This window comes from Mesoplodon mirus (assembly GCF_964341445.2).
Source record: "Mesoplodon mirus genome assembly, chromosome: 2".
In the NCBI taxonomy this organism is placed as follows: Eukaryota; Metazoa; Chordata; class Mammalia; order Artiodactyla; family Ziphiidae; genus Mesoplodon; species Mesoplodon mirus.
Genome location: NC_138977.1, coordinates 229458334 through 229475651, shown reverse-complemented (window position 1 = coordinate 229475651; position 17318 = coordinate 229458334). Strand labels below are relative to the sequence as shown.

General features: G+C 49.8%; 1 protein-coding gene across 1 annotated transcript in view; it reads left to right on the top strand.

The window, feature by feature from the left end:
* The window catches only part of TCERG1L (transcription elongation regulator 1 like), a gene marked incomplete at both ends in the record, with an annotated part of 206071 nt that overhangs the window by 151313 nt on the left and 37440 nt on the right, over positions 1-17318 (top strand). The window contains one exon of the mRNA XM_082611132.1: positions 9873-9942. Coding sequence (XP_082467258.1) covers positions 9873-9942 — 70 coding nt within the window. The remainder of the gene's footprint in view (positions 1-9872; positions 9943-17318) is intronic.

Below are 17318 nucleotides of genomic sequence, written 5' to 3'. Positions count from 1 at the left end.
TTGCTCCTTTCTTCAGCTGTCATTCTTGGAGATAATTGGGTGCTGTTTCTTTTTTTTTCCCAAGGCCTGGAAGGAATGAGAAAGGAAGGCACGCATTAGCAGTCAGTGTACAGTTGTTGGCCTGTTTCTCTCCTCTGGACCAAGTGGAGTCAGGGCTGCGAGAGCAGAGAGGGGTCTGCAGGGTCCCCCACTGAGTCTTCTGCGCTTTCGAGGCTTGTGAGGACTGTACGTGGAAGACAGCGTTAAAAGAGTATCAGGTGTATTAGAAACGCGAAGAGTTCGTTTGAGCAAAAACCGATTCCAATCCCGCAGCACCAAACTGGACGTGGTTAGCGCCTGGGAAGGCTGACCTAGTGACGGTGCAGAGGCGGAGAGAGGACATTACCTGATGGGCGAGAGGTAAAGCCCAGCCTGCTGCCGAGACTGGGCCTCCTTAGCGTGTCCATTGATTTGTAACCTGGAGGCTTCTACTGGCTTAGATGTTGGTCCAATGGCCTCCTTGTGTAATTAATTGCAACAAGGACCTGAATTATCTGGGTCATAGATCATGACTCCACTTCACTCTGCTGACCTGAATCTCATTTTACACTTAAAAAGGTGGAGAATGGAACCTTAAATCTAACAGACACAACCAGAAATACCTGATTCTCATAGATTTAACATATCAAGTCATTTTGTCTGCCACCTTTATAATGGTAGCCCCTTAACTACTCTATCTAGATAGATGTGTGATTATAAACTTACAAGCAGTTACAAAATGAGCTTTAACCTTACTTAACTCTTATAAAAAGAGGAAGACACTGCCTTAAACCAGTGTATTTTAACTTGAATCTTAAAGATATGCAAATGACCTCAATTCTCAACTTGCTGTTGCAGAGTAGAATTGGCATTTAAATGCATTACTTCTAATTTCCTAAGAACCACTCACTGCAATTGTTCTGTTTGCTGCGAAACAGGACAGGAAGTATTTCTGGAGGACTAATTAGCAAAGAGCAGGTGGAGTTGATGACCTCAGGCCACCAGCAAGGGACGTTTTCCCCTGGCCGGTCATCCATCATGACTCATCCAATGATTTGACCCTAATTATTATAAGAACCAGCTCTAGAAGATATTGTTCTCAGTGTAGAATTTTGTTTTTCACATTTTGTTCAACCATGAGTCATTATAGATTTGAATATTAAAGCCTGTTTCTCGCCTAAAGTGGAAGCATTAAACATTCCAGTTGATATTGATTATTTTTCAATAGGCAAATGAAATAAATGAATTTGACAAAATCGCTGCCACATTTAACTGCTAGTAGGTTTGAAGGTGTGTGTGCGTGTGTGCATGTGTGTGTGTGTGTACTAGGAATGTCAGCTGTGGAAGGGGGAGCTAAGAGTGTCAGACAACTACAGGGAAAAGGATACAGAGATGCCAAAAGTGCTAAGCGGTTCATCATTCAGCAGATAAGGGAAAAGTCGCCTTTTTTCCATTCTGTTTTCATTGCTGAGAGGTTCAGATGAAGGCCTGAGTTATTTCCTAATTATCTTGCAGCACATCCAGATTTTTTATGTCTCTAGCAGACACACTGTTAATTGGGAATAAGTGCCTATTGAACTGACGTGAAATGCCAAGTACCAGCCTTCACCCCTCATCCGTTCTATGTCCTGATGTTCTCGGGGCCGCTACATGCTCTTCAGTGTGGAGGGTACCATACTCTTGTGTGTTTTTCCGCCAGCTTCAGCATTTCTCAAATCTCTTAGAGGCTCAATTCTTCCACTGTATTTACCTGCAGCACCAAAGACCTCTCTTCTGAGCAATGGGTAGTGTAGACTGAAGGAAAACTGAAAGTTGTGAGTTAACGTTTTATTCGGGGACCTACTGAGGACTATAAGCCAGGGGGACAGCCTCTCAGATCGCTCGGAGGATCTGCTCCAAAGAGGTCAGGGAAGAGCCAGGGTATATAGGAGGTTTTGTTGAGGAAAAAAAAAAACAAACAACATTTAATGGAACGTCAAAGATTACAGCTAATCATAAAAACCAGACATCTCAAGTGAACGATTCTAGTGTTTTTCTCTGGGAAGATCCAAGGGTCTGGGCCCATTGAAATCATTCCTTAGACATGCATCTCAGCTACCTAGGGCCAGTATCCTGCTTTTCTCCATCCTGAAGTCCCCTCAGGGCTCACCATCAGGACACCTGCTGTGGCTGATGGCTTGTTAGCCATCAAACAAACATTCTTTGTTGACTGAAATGGCAGGTGACCTCTTTTTTTGTCCCAGGTAGAAATCTTCTGGCAGTCTGGCTGAGGCACCTGCTGCCTGGTCACCTGCACCGTCCACAGCTGGGTACCGTCCCTTCTGCTGGGAGGGTTTGGTTCAGTCCGGTGGGGTGTATCAGAGGGTGATCAGATGAAACGCCTGTGGGCCCATCCTCTGGGGTGGAGGAGACAGGAGGCGGGGACAGAGATGAGGAGGAGTATCTCCCAGCCTCTCTCTCCTACCTTTCGTCTCCCTCGGGTGCCTCCCAGTGGATGAGGAGGACAGGAAGCGGTGCTGGGGTGGGGGGAGCATTGGGGGTGGGGGGGCGAGAAGCGCTGAGGGGGGAACAGGGAGGGAACCCTGGAGGGAAAAAGGGGCGCTTGTTTCCTCATGCTCACCACAGCCGCAGGAGGTGGGCGCCATCCATATCAGCTTCCTTTTGCTGCTGTAACACATCATCGCAAACTTAGTGACTTAAACCAACACCAATGTATTACCTTCCAGTCCTGGAGCTCAGAAGCCCAGCTTACGTCTCACTGGTGTTGTCGGAACTGCATTCTTTCCGGAGGCACTAGGAGAGAACTCGTTCCCCTGTCTCTTCCAGCTTCAAGAGGCCACCTGGTTTCCTGGGCTCCATGGCCCTGCCCACCCGCTGCAAAGCTGCAGCAATGCATCTTCAACTCTCTCTGGCTGAGTCTTCCGCCTCCCTCTTCCACTTTCCAGGGTCCTTGTGATGACCCTGGGCCCATCTGGATGTCTGAGGCTCACCACTCGTCTCAAGGTCGACTGGTTAGGAGCATTCATCCCTCTTGCCTTGCAACCTAATATATTCACAGGTTCCAGGGATCAGGATGTGGACATCTTTGGAGGCCATTATTCTGCAATCCAGCATCTTTATACCTGTTTTACAGAAGAGGGAATTAAAGAAAGGAGATCAGCTGACATGCTCAAGGTCACACTTCTATCCAGTGGGGGACCAGGGTTTGCACCCTGGAGGGTGTGACTCCAGATCTGAGGCGGGGCGGCCTCGCCAGGCATCTTATGAGCATACGATAAAAAGGGGCTTCTGGAAATCATTTTTCTCCCTGTGCCTGACACAGGACAGTCAGGTGTGGGGAGCCTGGCGCTTCCACGTGGCAGGAAGTCACTTGCCTTCAGTTGCTCTGTAAGCATTTCAGTCGTTTATATTCAAGACAAATGTACATTGACAATGACATGCATTTCACCAAGGAGGACATGAAACCGTCCCCGTGAGTAAACCCAGCTAGGACTTGTGAACGGGTCACGTTCCCGAGCGTTGTTTGCCCAGGGACGGTGCACTGACCTCCACCTCACAGTGGGACCAGGTGCCCGGTACTCCAAAAGACCCAGGACTGCTGAAAACACAGATGCTGGGTGTTCTCCAAAGTGGCAGAGATGTGCCTCATTTGTTCATCCGCGAGGACTCAGGTGGATGAGAGGGGCTCTCCCCACGCAGAAGTCACCTGCCCCGGCTGTTTGGGGGGAACCCCGACCATCACCTGGGACCTGTGTCCCATCCACAGCCCAACACCACCTGGCAGCCTCGCCCACGCCTCCTCTTTGCACAGTGAATGAAACAGGTGGCTTGTTAACGCCATTATCAGCATCGGTGCCCACACTGGTCAGCCCCGGTAACGGGACCGCAAGTGAGCGAGGTGAGTGGAGACAGGTCTTCCCTCCAGAGAATCGCTATTGACAGAATGTACCAGGCAGCCTGTGATGGGAAGGGAGGAGCCGGATGTGCAGGCACCGTGGGGTCTTTACGATGCTCTGTAACACTCACCTTCCATTTGCTGGACGGGCAGGGCCAAGGCTCATCCAGGTTTCTAGATGCCACCCTGAATTAGCGCCAATAAAGGGGTTATGTCCTGTCTCTGTGCCTTCAAGACCCAGGACTGCTAAACAGGTGAGACAGGAACAGCATTTTTCAAAGCAGTTTCCCCGGAACTTAGTGCTTCAAGCTGCCCTGCCCTCCTGGCCCGGGAGAGAGGGCAGCCGTCGTGCCGGTGGAGCTCGGACGGCCCAGCCAGGCCTCCACCCGGGGCCGTTTTCCCCCAGCGTTCCAGGTGGGCCGAGCACACGTTCTCTTGGCAGGGTTCCCAGGTCACAGTCTTAGGAGCTGACGAAGGTTTCAGCTCAGTGCTGCCTCATTGGGCAGGCGACCCACTAGGGGTTGATGACTCGCAGAGGCCGGGACGGAAGCACCACATCACTTTGTCTGCCAGGTTCCCAAGCTGCCTTGTTTGCAGACACCCCAGTGAAAGGACCGGACTTTGGCCGGAGGGGCCATCCCACTGATAGGATGGCCCCATCTTGGGCCAGCACTCCTTGTGGGCTGTGAGCATTTCCAGGGGTGGAGAAACTTGGAGGTCTTGTTCTGCTGAGCAGCCTGTGCATTGCTTGACTATCAAGACTATATAACCCGCTGTCGGTCTTTTCAGCCAGATGTTTGCAGACACCCCTAGAACTTCCCGAAGATCTCAGGTCACATGCTTTGCTCACGTGTGTTAAGGTGAAAGCTCATCTGTGTTAAGGGCGTACAGCTCCCCTGGAAAAAGCTAGTGAGTCTGGAAGCGGAGGAGTGGAGCCCGCTCAGGTGATGGACGTGACCCCAGCCTCGGTGACCAGCACCTGCCATTAAGGGGTGAACTTTGGATTCGCGCAATTCACAGGCCGGAGCACCACTGTTCCTAGATCCCTGGGGGCAGCTACAGCCCTGGACTTTTCCAAGTTGCATCTGCCTGGGGCACAGGTGTCTGCCACATACCGGGGTTCTCCTCTGAATGCAAACATGCCCTCCCCCAACAAATCCGCTCCTGCAGTTCTCCAGCAAGTTTAACCAGGCATTGTGCCTTCCCTTCTGAGAGAGGGCACCGAACATAATAGGGGTCATCACCTCCACTTGCCCAAAGGAAGACATTTGTCTCACAGACTCAGAAGAGCTTTGACCACCTGCTCCAGCCTCACTGTATGCTCAGTGCCTTTTTTTAAAAAATGTACATGCATTTCCTTGCCGGTTAAAGGCATAAAACAATAAATTTTGAAAATAGGTAGATGTTTGTGAGTATGTATTGAATATATTTTTAGTAGAACAGCTGAGGAATTGACATGCTGCACTTTCTGCTTTTCACCATTGTGGGTATCTTTCCGGCTCCCCGTGTCCTGAGCCCCTCTCCCCCCATAGCCCATCTCTCTTCTCTCTCTTTCTCTCTCTCGGCTGGATACCCATGACTCTTTCCAGCTGGTGGGCTTCTAGGTCATCTGTTCGTTCATGCACACACAGAATGCTGATATGACACCTTTGTACACATATATTTATCTTAGGAGCATTTTTACGAGTACTTTTCTTGTATAAATTCATATTACTGGAATTACCAGGTCAGAAGGTACATGCATTTTATTTTGACAGATATTGCTAAATCGTCCTCCAAAAAGATCAGCCAGTTCACATGCCCACTGATAGATTCTGCCTATTCTCATAAGCACTGTAGATCATCCAATCTTAAGTTTTTAGACCCTTTCATTGTGTCAGTTGGCATTTCTTTAATTGCGAGTGAAATTGAACCTTTCACCTGGTTGATTGGCCATTTGTTTGTTCTGTATTCCTGTGAAGTGTGTTTGTCTTCCTTATTGAATTATATGGAATCCTGTAAATCAAGGAGATCAATATTTTGTCTATAGTGTGATTCCAATATTTTTCTTTTGATTTTTTTCATAAAACGAATTGATCTTGAATTTTTTTCTTACTGTGGTAAAACATGCATAACATGAAGTTTGCCTTTTTAACCATTTTTAAGTGCACTTATTTATCAATAATACCTTCACAGCATTATGTAACCATCACCATTATTTCCCATCTTTTTCCTCCCCCAAAACAGAAACTCTAACCATTTATTGATAAATCCCCTGGTAACCTCTATTCTACTTCCCATATCTATAGATTAGCCTGTTCTATATGCCTCATGTAAGTGGAATCATGCAATATTTGTCCATTTGTGTCTGGCTTATTTCACTTAGCGTAACGTTTTCAAGGTCCATCCATGTTATAGCCTGTGTCAATGCTTCATTCCTTTTTATAGCTGAATAGTATTCCATTGTCGGGATAAACCACATATTGTTTATTGATTCACCTGTTGATGGACTCTTGGGTTGTTTCCACTTTTTTGCTGTTGTGAATAATGCTCGTATGAAGGTTGGCATACAAATATCTGTTTGAATCCTTGTTTTCAATTCTTTTTGGTGCATACCTAGGAGTAGAATTTCTGGCTCACATGGTAATTCTACGTTTAACTCTTAGAGTCAAACTTTTACCACAGCAGCTGCCCCGTCTAGCATTCCCACCGGCAGTGCACACGGGTTCCACGTCCTTCTCCATATTATTTGTCAACACTTGTCTCCCTTTTAAAATTCTTCTTCTTATTATTTTATTACCATCAGAGTGTGTGAAGTGGTACCTCATTGCGGTTTTGATTTCCATTTCCCTAATGACTACGTGTTGAGTACCTTTTCATGGGCTTTTTGCGTGTCTTCTTTGGAGAAAAAGGTCCATTTAAGTCTTTGCCCGTTTGTAACTGGGCTGTTTTTGTTTTAGTTGTTGTGGCTGAGTTGTAGGAGTTTTATATATATTATGACTATGAATCCCTTATCAGATATTTAATTTGCAAATGTGGTTCCCATTCTGTGGTTTGCTTTTTCACTCTGTGGATAGTGTCCTTTTATGCAAGAAATTTAAAATTTTTATTAAGTCCAATTAATCTATTTTTTCTTTTATTGCCAGTGTTTTGGTGCCATATTTAAGAGACCATTTTCAAATCCAGCATCATGGCTTTTACCCCCTACATTTTTGTCTGAGATTTGCATGGTTTTAGCTCTTACGTTTAGCTCTTTCATCCATTTTGAGTGAATTTTGGTACTTGGGCTTTTTCAGAGATGGTTGCTGTCAAATTCTTTTTTTTTCATGTGAATGGACCATACTTTTTTTCTTATTTCTTTGTATGCTTTGTAGTTTTTATTGCGATCTGGACTCTCTGAGTGTGATGGTGTGGCAGCACTGGAAATGTGATTCTCCTGCTCCTCAAGGATTTCTGATTCCTGCTGGTTGAGGGTTGGAGCCGTCCATTTGTGACTTTTCCAAACTAGTTTGTTAAAATATTTATTTATTTATTTGGCTGCACTGGGTCTTAGTTGCGGCATGCGGGCTCTAGTTCCCCGATCAGGGATCAAATCCGGACCCCCTGCATTGGGAGTGCAGAGTCTTAGCCACTGGACCACCGGGGAAGTCCCTCCAGACTAGTTTTTATGTGCGTATTCCTTGTCACTTTCAGTCCCCGAACTGAAGTTTCTGTTCCGTTATCTCTGAGGTCAGCTGAAGGACAGCAGCCCCTCCCCCCAGCCAGCACTGCCCTTGATGTTGAAGGTCCCAGAGTGCTCAAATACTTGACTCCAGTCACTTTTCCAGTTCGGCAGCTGTTTTCATGGAGGGACGGACCCGAGAGTCCCCTATTCCACCGTTTTTCCTGCTATTCCTTTGGTCTTGTATTTTTAAAGGCAGTCAAATTTGTGTTTTCCTTTGTGACTTCTGAATTTTGAATCTTGATCAGGAAACTTCACTCATGATAGAATTCTTCAAAATGAACAAAAACACTCTAGAAAAGAACCAACATCTTTATAATTGTGTGACCTCATTTAAAAACACTATTTCTTCAGTTTTCCTGTCTTGCCTTTGGTCTCACCGAGTGTGTTCTGTGCGGGGTGTGGGGAAGGGCTGCCTCGTCTACACCTTATTAAATGTCTTGATGATGATGTCTTTGCGTATCCGCCTGAAGGACAAGCAGACAAACACAACCCACTCCTTCTTCAAAACCCAGCCAGAGCCAGTGGGGGCCAGGAGGAGCATCGTAAGGGAGAGTCCCAGCTCCTATGTGGAGGGGCGTTGGTGGATCTGGGGGCTGAGACGGGAGAGTGGGAGCGAGGGTAGATCCAGGTGGAATGTGCTGAGATGAGGGGCCCATGGGACACAGAGGTGGAGAGCCGGGCAGGATCAGGGGAGGTAAATGTGCCTTCTGGGGTCACAGCAGAGAGGGGATTGACTGTCGGAGCCATGTATGGGCACGTGGGGAGAGAGCATGGGAGTGAAGAAGAAAGCCCGTCCCCTCCCCGTCAGCTCGGTCACCGCAAAGGTCTCTCTCTAGACCACTGGTTCTCATCAGGGGCAGGGGGTGGGGTGAGGCTCTGTCCCTTGGGGGACATTTGGCAATTACTGGATACATCTGTGGTGGTCACTACTGGGAAGGGCGCTGGGTGTCTGAGGGTCAGAGACCAGGGATGCTGCTCAACACCCTACGGTGCATGGCACGCCCCATCATCCAGCCCCACGTGTCACTGGAGCCAAGGTGGGGAGGGCCCCACTGGAGAGCCCTGAAAGGCCCACCTGGGCTTGGGCTCTCGCCCAGGGAGCGCTCACTGGTCCCGCAGTGCTGTACTGGGCAGGACCCGCTGTGGACGGGCCGTCGGTGGGAAGAGGCCACCAGAACCCACCCCTCTCAGCTCGCTGCAGCCCCACACTGTGCACCGAAAGCGAACCGGAGAGTAGATGGGGGTTGGAGCCGGAGCAGGGGGCATTACTGGGATTTCAAACCACGCGTATGGAGAATTGTCAGGTTTTATAAAAAGAAAAGGTGTGGAGGGCTTTGCAGTCATGGAAATTCATATTTTTTCCCATAAGCTTCACATTCATTATGAGCTCATTACAGAGCCTCCTCAGGAAGGACATGGGTTCAAGCAGCCCTGGGGGATGGGGGCAGTGGGTGAGGACATGGGGCACACACTGCAGAGCCCAGGACCCTGCACCTGTGCCCACACAGGACATGGTTATGAGAAAGTGGTTTCTTGGGGATGACAGACACAGAATAAAAAGCAGGCAAGGAGGCAGTTGTGATGCCAGGGAGTATTTGGACATCATTCAACCTGTCAGCACCAAAACAATGATGCTCTAGAACCATCTTTATACTCACTTTTCCTCTTTCCTTTTGGAGACAGATATGAAACACCGAAGCACCTTTTTACTTTTTCATTCCGAAAGCTCATCAAACATTTATAGGGCCAACCTCTTCAGGATGTAAGTAGGGGACCCAGCTTCAAAATCAATTTAGCTTTTAGAAAGCAGACATGTAGACAGCAGTGGTGGGCACGCCGCATGCAGGAGAAATTGAGTTGTTCATTGCAGGAGACAAAGCGGGGAGTCCAGGTCTGTGGTTCAAGCACAAGAACGTGAAGGCAGCGTGGCTAGCAGGGCTGGTCCAGGGCCTAAGTCCTGTGAGGGGTGGGGTCAGGTGGACACCCCTTCCTCCTCCAGCCCTTCTGGAAGGTCCAGCAGCCTCTACACAGCCAGCAGCTAGAGATGACTTCTCTGCACCAAAGCACATCAGATTTCTCTTCTGCTGAAATATGAAAGGAGTGCACCCTGAGAGCGTAGTTACAGGATTTGAGGTCCATCTTTAAGGGAAGTCTGTTTTCTTAATTTCAAGATGAGTCTGCTTGAAAGTGGTGCTTCCCAATGGTTTGTCAAAGCCACAGGCTCCGTGTTAACAGGTGAACTTGGCTTTCTTTCAGCCAAGCCCGGCGATGGATCAAGTTCCGAAGATGGCGGGGAAGACGCGCACGTGAAAACCAAGAGGAATCGGTAGGTGGCCGCGTCCTTCCCTGTGCGTCTCTCTCCGAGGGATGATTGGGTGGTGGAGAAAGAAGAGGGATCCCTTTGACTCTGTTGACTGAGCCAAGAATGGATCCAACCCCTAAACAGAGGGCGGGAGGTCCCAGGTCTGTCTTAGCAGAACCTGCTCTGGGTGCCCCGGGTCTACACTGGATGTCGTCTCCCCTCCCCTGGCCTCCCCGGGGCCACGTTCACCCCTAGCCTTGCTTTGGGGGCCCTGAGGAATGGCAGAGCACCGAGGTGAAGGCGGTGCTGTGGGCTGGGGGGGCGGCGGGTTGTGCGTCTGGCAGCCCTGGGTTGGAGGTCCCGCTCTGTGTCTTGCTCGCTTAGTGACTTTGGGCGAAGTAATTTCACTCCCACATCAGACTTCTCATCTGCAAAGTGGGTGATGCCCTAGTGAGATGTTGCCCGTGTGACTTCCTGTGGCACCAGGAGAATAAGTTCTCCATCCAAGTTTGCTTGTTATGATTTGGTTGTAGCCACAGCACGGGAGGGAGGGAAATCCGCCCTTCCTTTCAAGCTGGGGGCGGGGAATGGCTGTTCTCGCTTTGGCCCTCCTGGAAGGCCCAGTCTGTGGTCCCTTTCCTACTGAGTTCTACGTAAAGGGGTAAATTTCGGGGTCTGTGTGTCCAAGTTCCCAGAAGGGGGAGGTGGGAGGCCCGAGGCAGGGAAGGATGAAGGCGAATCTAAAAAAGGACCCACGAGGCCACTTCCTGAGCCAACGTGGTTCCGATGTCCCGGCGGGAATGGCCCTCATCCCAGCCTAGTAGTGCATTCAGTCCTGTACCCGGTGCCCATTTATCAGCCCCCATCATGGGACACCCAGGCCTGCGGCAGGAATCCCTGAGCAGCTGTCAGGATGTTTGCACTGTGCGTATTTTCTCTTTAAAAACGTGTGCCTTAGGAGAAGTACTTTTGCAGTAACAAATGTTCGCAGTGATGAAGGAAAATGCAATCTTGACTCAGAACCTGAGCCCGTTCTCACCTCTTCCATCCTTGCCCTGTGGCTTCCTGGTGAAAGACGGTGGGAGAGGAAGGGAGAGAGGAAGTGGAGGCAGGGCTGGCAGCCAGGGGTCAGGGTGCCTGTGGAGACACAAGCCTACAGAATTAGTCCTAAGTGGGTACATTATTCCTTTTATTTCAACACCTTTGGCCTTTTTCCACTGTGCACCCCTCACAAAACTATTTCGCTGACCAGGGCCCAGGTATCTTGTCATTTTAACTGGTACCAACAGACACCACAGAACTTTCTGGAAACAATGCAGGGAAGGGTAAGCAGTGTCCTTCCCAAGACAGGAAGGCAGTCTGGGTGGAGGGTGGGTTCTCCTTCCGCGGGTGAAAGAGACCAGGGGCAGTGGTTTGGCAGGACCGGGGGCTCCCTGCGGTGCAGGAGCAAGGCACCTCCCGCCCAATCGCCCGGGCCTCTGTTTTTCTGCTCCCCATATCCTGTGCTTAGGCAGTCACTTTTGGGGTCAAAGGACACTTGCGTGGGCCACAGAGAATGGACACCAAGTGTCTTCATTGGGGACCAAGGGCTCCAGGAAAGGAAATCAAGCGTCACCTCTTTATTGTTATGTTCACACCCTGGTTGTCAGCTAAGCCAGTCTCTGTGACCTTTGGATAAATGTATATAATTTTAAAAACAAGATGAGCTTCCTGAGGCACAAGAGAGACAGCAATCTAGCCATTACTGGATGCATTTTGAACTCGTGCAGGAGGGAGGTCTCAGCTAGCTCCAAAGGAGTGGGGATGTCTGCCTATATCACCCAGTTTTATTCGTTTTCCCGTGGGACTGGCCCCAAACTCTGAACACTTGGCATTTAAATAATGTCAAAGCATTAGTCTCGGTTTTCATCATCTGAAAGACTTCCTCCATGACTCAGCACTGACTTTGAAACCAACCCGGGTGTTTGCATGAAGCTTTTGGCCATTATATGATTCCAAGCCCCCTCGGCCCTCAGGTGCCCAGGCACCTGGCTCCCGCCATGGTTCAGGCCTCGGTCCCTGGGTCACTGTGTTCTGCCACTGAGATCCAGGAGGAAAAGATTTCAGCTGAAGTTGGGGGGCTGCACTCAGGGTCTGGAATGTTCCATGAGTCCTGGTCATTCACTTCTGAGCCGCTTTGCAAACTGTGCCCACTCTAGGGGAAGCTTCACCCTCATGTGGCTTTTTCCAAAGCTTCCTCCCAGCCTGGACCTGCATCCCCCTTGCTCAGAGCTCTTCACTCGGGTGCATGGACACCAGCATCATCTTGGCATTTTTGTCCTTTTGGGGAAGGTTGTTGTCAGTAAGCCCAAGGACTCCTCAAGCTTCCAGCTGCCTTAGTAGACGTTGCCTAACTAGTAAGAGGACAGGCTCCAGAGAACCTGCCAGAATCAGTCCATTTTAACCTTCCCTTTCGTATACATAGTGTAATTTTTCACAAAAAAAAGCACTTAAATGGTTCTGCAAATTATGACTCTTAAGCGGCCATATCCTGGCCTCTAAACTACAAGGCACATTTTGGACACTGCTCTATGCTCCCTGCATATTTTTCACACCCTGGCCCAGTTCATATACATTTTGAACATTCTTACACAGATGGGATTAAATCAGTTGTGCATATGATTCAGGTCCAAATGATAACTTTTCCTAAAATTCCCTGGGAAGAGAAATATGTCACAATGACAAGCTTTCAAATTACTCAAATATTTTCAACTACCTGGTAAGCGCTGTTTCAGATGACTTGTTATTTACTGTTTAATGGAATGTGTCTGTGATGCACGGTAGTGCGTCTTCCCTGGGAACGGAAAATTGATTGTTTGCATCTCCCCTTTGTGTGCAGTGCCCAGGGGTTCGGCTGGTTTCTGATGTGTAAGTTGTTTATAGTTCAGACCTGCTTTTCAAATGTGCTGTCTACTTAAAGAATTTAGAATTTATTTCAAATCATTGAGTTGAGTTATTTGAAGGATTCAGCAAAAGTATGTCATTTGGTTTAAAAGCCAGAGTGAAATTATCACTCTTGACAAAACCCGTTAGTAAAGAAACTGTCAGTGGTACGTACGGCTTCCAGCCCCTTCACGAGGTGCCAGTTTTTGCCAGTTGCCGAGCCAGGGGATTCCTGCTAAACTAATGGTTTTCTGTAGCGTGACAGGGTGCAGTTACTTTTTTGAGTTTTTAAATATCATCGGCCCCACGGCTTTGGAAATGTATTTATGTTTCTAGGCCATTTGGTACAGAAGCCTTTTACCGTAAGTGACCGAAAGAAATCTCTTGGCTTGGAACATTGTTTATTGTGGTAGCTCATAAACTTTGGGGAAGTCCCGTTGATGGCCTTAGATGTAAGTGGTAAAGTTGACCTTCAGTAGGTGCTTCCGTGGAGTCATATACAGCCATGGCTGGAGACACAAGAGCATGGAATAAGCAAAAGTGCCCTTGTGGCATTTTTCTGCTTTCCCCAAATATGCCCTCCGTTACTTTCCTCTTGACAAACCAAGGTGACCAAGTCACACTGAAAGCATGTCCCCTGGACCAGGCTGCATCTTTAAGGATTTGGGGGCAGCCTGAGGAGGTAGTTCTCAGCCCCCATGCGCATCTGTGACACCGAGGTGCCCTCACAGAGCTGTGAGGCTATGATCCATCCACCTGCAATTCTGCATCCCACCTGGGGGCCACCTGGGGCAGGGGGCATCTGTCTAGGACCAAAAAAGAATACAACCATCCAAAAGACAGAACAAGACCAAACAATCTAGTATCTGGAGGTTTTGTAGCTGCCACCCCTGAGCCTGTCCCCAGATCAAGCCCACACACCTAGAGAGAGTCAGCTGTGAGAGAGGACAGGAAACACTCTGTTCATAGTCAGACAGCTGCTGCTGCCCCCCGAGGTGCAAAGGCAAAGGATGGTCAGTGAGTGTGGGCAGCAAGGAGGGGCCGGCCTGCTGTGTCCTCACATGAACTGTGAGACCAGCTCTTTCACTTCCATATACATGATTTCCAGAATCCCAGAAAAATTAGCTATTGAGAAAGTAAGAGCATGGCTCCTCTGAAATGCTATAAGGTAATGCTAGAAAGTATGTGAATACAAATTAAGATTGCTATAAAATTACATCTTTGGGCTTCCCTGGTGGCGCAGTGGTTGAGAGTCCGCCTGCCGATGCAGGAGACACGGGTTTGTGCCCCGGTCCGGAAGGATCCCACATGCAGCAGAGCGGCTGGGCCCGTGAGCCATGGCCACTGAGCCTGCGCGTCCGGAGCCTGTGCTCCACAGCAGCAGAGGCCACAGCAGTGAGAGGCCCGCGTACCGCAAAAAAAAAAAAAAAAAAAAAAAATTGTGTCAGCTCTCTAGCAGCATCCTCCAATCATGACAAATTTATTATGAATCCCTAGATTGACACATAGTTGATGTGTTTCAGTCCATCTTAGTTTTTAATTTTAGCCTTTAAATGACACAGTATGTCTCTGTCTTGGTGATTCTTGAGTAATTGTCCCAGGTATGATATGTTCCTTTTCCAAGTGTAGCTGTGCATCTTTTCTATATAAGGTACTTTTTTGAATTACATTTTAGTATTTCTATTTCATTGCTTTGAGTTTCCACGTTGGCAGCTCCAAGTATACTGTTTGGTTCTTCTTTGCCCTTCTGCTGTGTCACTGTGTTTTGCATCCTTCTTATGTATTTTCTTGTTGTTTCTTGAGTTTCCTCTCCTCACCTTCTGTTAGTCTTAAGGCATTACCTGTGCGGCATTTATTCTACTCAAGTTTGTGCAACTTCTGGTTTATTCTTCATTTCTAAAGTGTTTTTTTTTCCTTTTTTATTACTAATTTCTTGGATCTCTGAGATGTCTTTTCAGATCTTTCTTTGGTCCAATATCCTTTTCTTCCCCTGAATTTGTCTATCTGATATGTGCTGCTATTTTATAGCATCCACCATTTTCTTTGAAAACTTTAGCTCATTTTCAGAGTCAGTTAAAATTGCATCAGAGTCTCGGGCTGTCTTCCTGCCTCTTCTGCCTGCGGGTGTTTACTCTGTGTTAGTCTCATTGTTCTCTCGCTGACTTCGTGTGGGGTGAGATGGTACCCATCGCTGTGGTTCCAGGTTCATTGGAATGGTGACAGAAAGAGGGTGACCTGGGATGGCCTTGCTGGTGTCTGGGCCCTGGGTCCCCTCCTCTCTTGTTGTCATACTGTGTGAACGTGCCCTGTGTTTGGGGGTCTGTTCCATGTGCTCCCTCACTTTTCCCAGGGTCTCCTCTCCCCTTTCCTAGGTGTCTTTTCTAGTTTAGATTACGCCCATGTCAGTTTCTCTGTGTTTATCCCTGGTTTTATTCTTGTCTAACCCTCATGGGTCACCTTGGCCCCTTTGCAGTTTGGAGCTCGGAAGCCCCCTCCAGCTTCAGTGGCCGCCCCCCATTAGCAGCCACAGCTCAGTGGCTGCCCCTCCATCTGGGGACATCAAAGACTCATGGGGTTCAGGGCCCTGGCACAGGCCTCTGCCACCCCTCTGCTTCCCTGGGCAGCCACCAGTGCCCTGAGTCCATTGGTGCCATGGTCTGGCTTCGCCCACTCGCAATGTAAGCTCTTGGGATGCCTCACCCCTTAGTTTGGGAGGACACTGTCTGCAGGCTTCTTGTTCTCTTAGTCTAACAGCCCATCTGCTTTTGTGTGAGGACTTGGATAGATAGAAAAGCATCCCTCTGCCTTTGCTTTATTTCACATCATGAGGTGTGTTTTTTGTTTGTTTGTTTGTTTTTTTGCGGTACGCGGGCCTCTCACTGCTGTGGCCTCTCCCGTTGCAAAGCACAGGCTCCGGATGCGCAGGCTCAGTGGCCATGGCTCACGGGCCCAGCCGCTCCGCGGCATGTGGGATCTTCCCGGACCGAGGCACGAACCCGTGTCCCCTGCATTGGCAGGCGGACTCTCAACCACTGCACCACCAGGGAAGCCCATGAGGTTTGTTTTGTCTTAAACCTTAGGACTAGAACGTCTTAGAGTCCTGTGTCCTATGATGGACGTGACTGGGCTCTTACGTTTCCTCCAGTGTCCCCCAAAACAACGCTGGAAGCAGCAAGTAGAGGCAGGAGGTCGGTTTTGGTTTATTTGTTGTTGTGATGTAAGCGATGAAGTAGCCTCTGTGAGACGCACCCCAAATCCTCAGCCTGAGGGCACCCCGGCCCATTCTCAGGGCTGAGCATGCGTGACCTCGCAGGTGCAACTAGAAACCGGGGCAACAGGGGCAGTGGGAACCGGATGCCGGCCGGTATGACTTGTCACCTGTTGGGTGACAGTGTTGGCACTCTGAAGCCAGCAGTGTGACTCCCCAGATGAGGTGACCACATGGGCTCCAGTGACGTGCCTGAGGACCTCTAACTGCTGGGGAGTCCTCTCAGCTTTAGCCAACAAACTCTAAAGACAGGGCCACATAACACCTGCGAGAGCCAGGTCAAAGGCCGGTGGGGGGTCACGGCCACCTCCGGCAGGTGGCTCGCACCTGTCTCTGGAGACCCGGGGGCCTGCCCTCAGCGCTCGCAGGGGCTCCACCCCACCCCAGAGGGAGGCCACCTGCTGTTACAGTGAGACACCTTCCAGCAGGTGCTTCCCCAGGAAGGAACCCTGGCCTCCAAGACGCAAGTGCACCCGCAGCTGGGAGACCTTGTGTCCCTCCAGAGGCCCTCAGTGACTGGGCCATCAGTGTGGTGGAAGGTCCAGGGTGCTGTGGCTCCTGATCCGGGGTCTGCTCACCCCTCCGCCCACGTGGCTCCTGGCTCATAATCGGCCACAACACATGGACAGAAAGGGGTGGTGAGCACGGTCACCCCCGTGGAGGGTCTGCCTGGCCTCGGCACAGCTGGGAACGGCTTAGTGACCCCCAGAGCCCCTCCCTGGCAGGGGTCACCAGAAGGACAACCCACATAAGGGGCCGGGGGTGGGGCCAGGGCAAAATTAGCCCGGGTTAGGGGAGCAGGGAAGGGGCTGGCATGAGGAAGTTGGCCAGGGGGTCAGCAGTCAGACAGAGCAGGGGAGCAGTGAGCCGTGGCTAGGGGACACGTACCCAAGAGCTGGGACAGCCCAGGCCCCAGCCTGGCCCCTTGCATCCTGCTCCTCCAGGTGGATTTTGCATCTCTGCCCATCTTAGAGCCTCATCTCTGCATGCTGGGTGGCACAGCTGCTCCGTAAGGGCAAGGGACAGCTGTTCCCAGTCAGGTCCCATGGCTCCCTGCTTGGGGCCAGAGCCCAGATCGTGCCCTTGACCATGACTCCATCCTGGGGAGGCATCTTCCTTGACGCCACCATTGGTTTTGAATCCTGACCGTCCACATGGAAGGGCAGTGCTGGTCGAGCCGGTGGCCCTGCACCCCGGCCCACCAGGGGAC